Source organism: Periplaneta americana, chromosome 13 (assembly GCF_040183065.1).
Source record: "Periplaneta americana isolate PAMFEO1 chromosome 13, P.americana_PAMFEO1_priV1, whole genome shotgun sequence".
Classification (NCBI taxonomy): Eukaryota; Metazoa; Arthropoda; class Insecta; order Blattodea; family Blattidae; genus Periplaneta; species Periplaneta americana.
Genome location: NC_091129.1, coordinates 24,560,464 through 24,564,214, shown reverse-complemented (window position 1 = coordinate 24,564,214; position 3,751 = coordinate 24,560,464). Strand labels below are relative to the sequence as shown.

General features: G+C 47.6%; 1 protein-coding gene across 1 annotated transcript; it reads left to right on the top strand.

Moving 5' to 3' along the window:
• Window positions 1-972: 972 nt before the first annotated feature.
• Window positions 973-1,992, top strand: LOC138712643 (potassium channel subfamily K member 18-like). Its single transcript, XM_069844611.1, has one exon. It carries the CDS (start codon window positions 973-975, stop codon window positions 1,990-1,992), a length of 1,020 nt encoding a protein of 339 aa, XP_069700712.1.
• Window positions 1,993-3,751: the final 1,759 nt, after the last annotated feature.

Below are 3,751 nucleotides of genomic sequence, written 5' to 3'. Positions count from 1 at the left end.
CCAAAAGCATAGTTTAAGTTAGAGCTGAAATAGTTAGTATAAAACCTGAATGTTACTTCACACTTTATGTTTTCAAAGTTAACATGACCTGTTCTTGTTTCTGCAAACTTTTCTGCAATGTTGACCAGTTTGGCGAGCTGGAACCGGCGTGCCTTTGGTATTAAATATACTCCTCTCCTGCAGCTCTGTATTCCTTTCTTTTATTTTGAGTCCAAACATTTTCATGTTTTTTTTATTCTAATTTGGCTTATGCTATCAGCAGATGATTCGTTATCTGAAGCTGAAGCCATTTTCAAAAATCTGATGTAGAACGCTCCTGCTGTCATATAGCGACAAAATGCCGCAACTGCCTAATGGAGTACAAGAGAGGCCCAAGTGCCTGGAGTTGCGTCTCTCTTTGGTTCCGATAGATATTTCACATCACTTTAGCATGGTTAAATGTTGGAGTTGGGCCTCTATTTTTGATATACAGATGCCCAGTAACGAAACCAATGCAATCGTGTATGTAACTCGAATTCGATATAAAATGGAGTTGGACCCCTCTTGGATTCAGAGTCTCAACTATTTATAGAAAAGTTGTCAGATATCAAAGAAGGAATATTTTGAACATGTTTTCAAGTACTATACTTTTCATTTATAAAGAATGTGCCAATGAGTCTTATTCCTTTTAATGATACCATGTACTTATTTTCTAATTTTTGGTTTCTTCAGGTCTCAGTACGTACAAAATCTTTTCTTTCTTTTTTTTTGCCGCTTATAAATTATTGTTTTGTAAAAATTACCTCTTTTGATGAAAAATTCGACCTGGTTGGCGAGTTGATATACCGCTGGCCTTCTATGCCCAAGGTTCGGGTTTATTTCATCATCAAATAACGCAACATAAATCTCATGTCAGTCCTGTGAGGGATACACATAGAGATGGAAGGTTTATTGAAATTTCACTTTAATATTTCTAATGCATTTTCCTATAAGATGTTGCCGGTGTTGGTTGCAGGCTATGGGAGTGTGGCGCCGCGCACGCCGTGGGGGAAGGTGATCACCATCATCTACGCGCTGATCGGCATCCCCCTCATGCTCGTCTACCTGTCCACGGTGGGCGACGTGCTGGCCCGCAACTTCCGGCGCCTGTACGGGCGTCTGTGCGGCAACGGCGGCGGGGCGGGCGGCTGCAACGGGCGCAACAACGCCAAGAACTCGTCGGGCAAGAGCAAGCTGCCCAGCGGGGGCTCGTCGGCCGAGAGCTACCTGAGCACGGGCTACACGCCGGCGGGCGCCGCCAAGGCCCACAACAGCATCGCGGCGGACGGCTCGGCCATCAAGATGCACCACTACCGCCCGCCCGGCGCCGGCGACGACGACATGCAGGCCAAGCTGGACCGAAGCGGCAGCGTCGTGGTGCTGGACTGCGGCGGCGACGGCATCGGCGCGTCCTCCGCCTCGTCGTCCACGGCGCTGGACCCGGGGGGGAAGCGGCTGCGCCACTGCGAAGCGGGCCCCCCGCCCTGCCCCGCCGAGCCCGTGCGGGTGCCCATCTCCCTCTGCCTGCTCATCATCCTCATGTACATCTGCGGCGGCGCGCTGCTCTTCAACAGACTCGAGAACTGGACCTTCCTGGAGGGCTCGTACTTCTGCTTCACCAGCCTGGGCACCATCGGCTTCGGGGACCTGATCCCGGGCCTGTACCACAGCTACCAGGTGCAGTACCAGTCGTCGGCGTCGCACTCGTCGGCGGAGCAGCTGTCAGTGTTCGCGTCTTCCGCCTACATCCTCGTCGGCATGGCGCTCATCGCGATGTGCTTCAACCTCGTCCAAGACGAAGTGGTGATTATTGTGCGCAGGCTAGGCAATTATTTCGGTGTCACGGGTAGCAGTACGTCGGGCTCTTCCAACTCGAGGGGAGGGGACGCCGACGACGAAGATGTAATGCTAGACGTAGTGGACGGAGAGGGGATAGCGATGGCTGTGGTGTCGTCGTCCGCTACGTCTTCCTGACACAGGCCGAGTGACGCGGGGGGTAGGGCGAGGGTCGGCCGCGGTGGGGGTGATCACGACGCGATGACATCGTCGGGCGCCGTCAACACGCTGCCCTCGCAGAAGAGTCCCAAGCCCTCGTTGATTCAGTATCCCCAGCAGCATCACAGTCTCCCCAGGAGGAAGGGCGACCTGGGGACGTCCGCGGGGGGCGGCGGCCGGCGGGACGGCCAGAGGGCGCAGCACGGACGGCGAGGCGGCACGGCGTCCGACTCGGGCGAGCCCCTGGTGGAGTACTTCGTGCCGCGCAGCGTCAGCGAGTTCAATCTGGCCGGCGTCGTCAGCGACATCGTCGTCGTGCCGCCGCCTCCGTCCTCTGTCATCCGACCGTCGTCGGCGGCGTCGGTGCTCAGGACGTCCGCGAGCGGCAGGGCCGCCGGGGACCCCGCGGTGGGGGGCACCAGGTCGAGGGAGAAGATGGTCACTTTCGAAGACGACCCGATCATTCAAGGCGGCACGCAGGTGGTCAACAGGAAGGCGGGCGTCGGCGTGGGGCAGGCGCTGGAGGACGTGTTCATGTGACGAACTCCCGAGTCGCCGGCGCCAGCGTCCTCTGTCCATACTCTGACGTCACCCAAGACAGTTCACTACGACGAAATAAAACTACTAACTTTGATGGGGTGTTTTGTAGGAGGCATTTGAGTACATTGACCAGGAAACAAGGCCTAACTCTCCTCTTTTATCATTTAAATTAATTCCAACGCTTGTCTTTGACTAATATATACAAATCAAATCATATCAGTGAACATTTATTTGCTGTACACGTTAGCATATTTTATGACTTTGCAGCATTATGGAAAATTCAACATGTTGGTCACACATACCCACACTCACGAATACAACCATGGCAGGAGCCATTATCCCCCTCATTGAAGCGTACATATTCCCATGTTGTCTGCCATACAAAAGTGTAACGAAGTGCTCTGAAGTACAGTAGCTAAATCGGTTATTTCTTACTAAGAAAATGGTAAGTATTTCACAAATAATTAACATTAATTAAATAAATTACAATTAATTTGTACATTCCCAATATTGATAAAGTCACATTCCATAAGCTATTACGCAAATATTGTTTTGTAAAAACAATAAAGCAACTGGGACATAGGTTGTTGTGTCTACGAAGAAGGAAAATCCATATTATCCAAGATTAATTTTTTTGCAAATATAACATTTTACTATAAATTTTATATAAGTACAATTGAAATATCAGTTATACTTTCATGGCTTAACGAGTTCTGATCATGAGAGATATAACTTATATCAAGTTATTTTGCAGTGATATGTTCTTCAATCCTTTACTATTAATTAAGAATATTAATAACATAAAATAAATTTTGAGCTCTCTGTTCTCATTATATTATGCTTTTAAAAATATTACTTCCGTACATTAATTTTGTAAATGTCTTGTTCTCTAAACCTTCTTCAAACAATATTTTCCAAAGCAACAACTGAAAATGACGTACTAAATTTTTGTGAGAACCTTCAAATATACACAGCACACATGAGAACATATCATATGTAACTTGAGTATTTCTCTTCAACTGTTTTAGATATAAGTTTAAAAATATCTTAGGATTAACTGATAAAAACTTTCACCAACATAAATTTCAAAGTTTGGAGAATATTTGTAATATTTTCACGTTCAAATACATAAATTAACTACAAAGAACTTATAGAACGTAACAGATCATAAACTCACATTGTTTTAAAAGTTTTATAT

Coding starts and splice junctions, on each gene's coding strand:
- LOC138712643 (XM_069844611.1), top strand. CDS start 973: ATGTTGCCGGTGTTGGTTGCAGGCTATGGGAGTGTGGCGCCGCGCACG.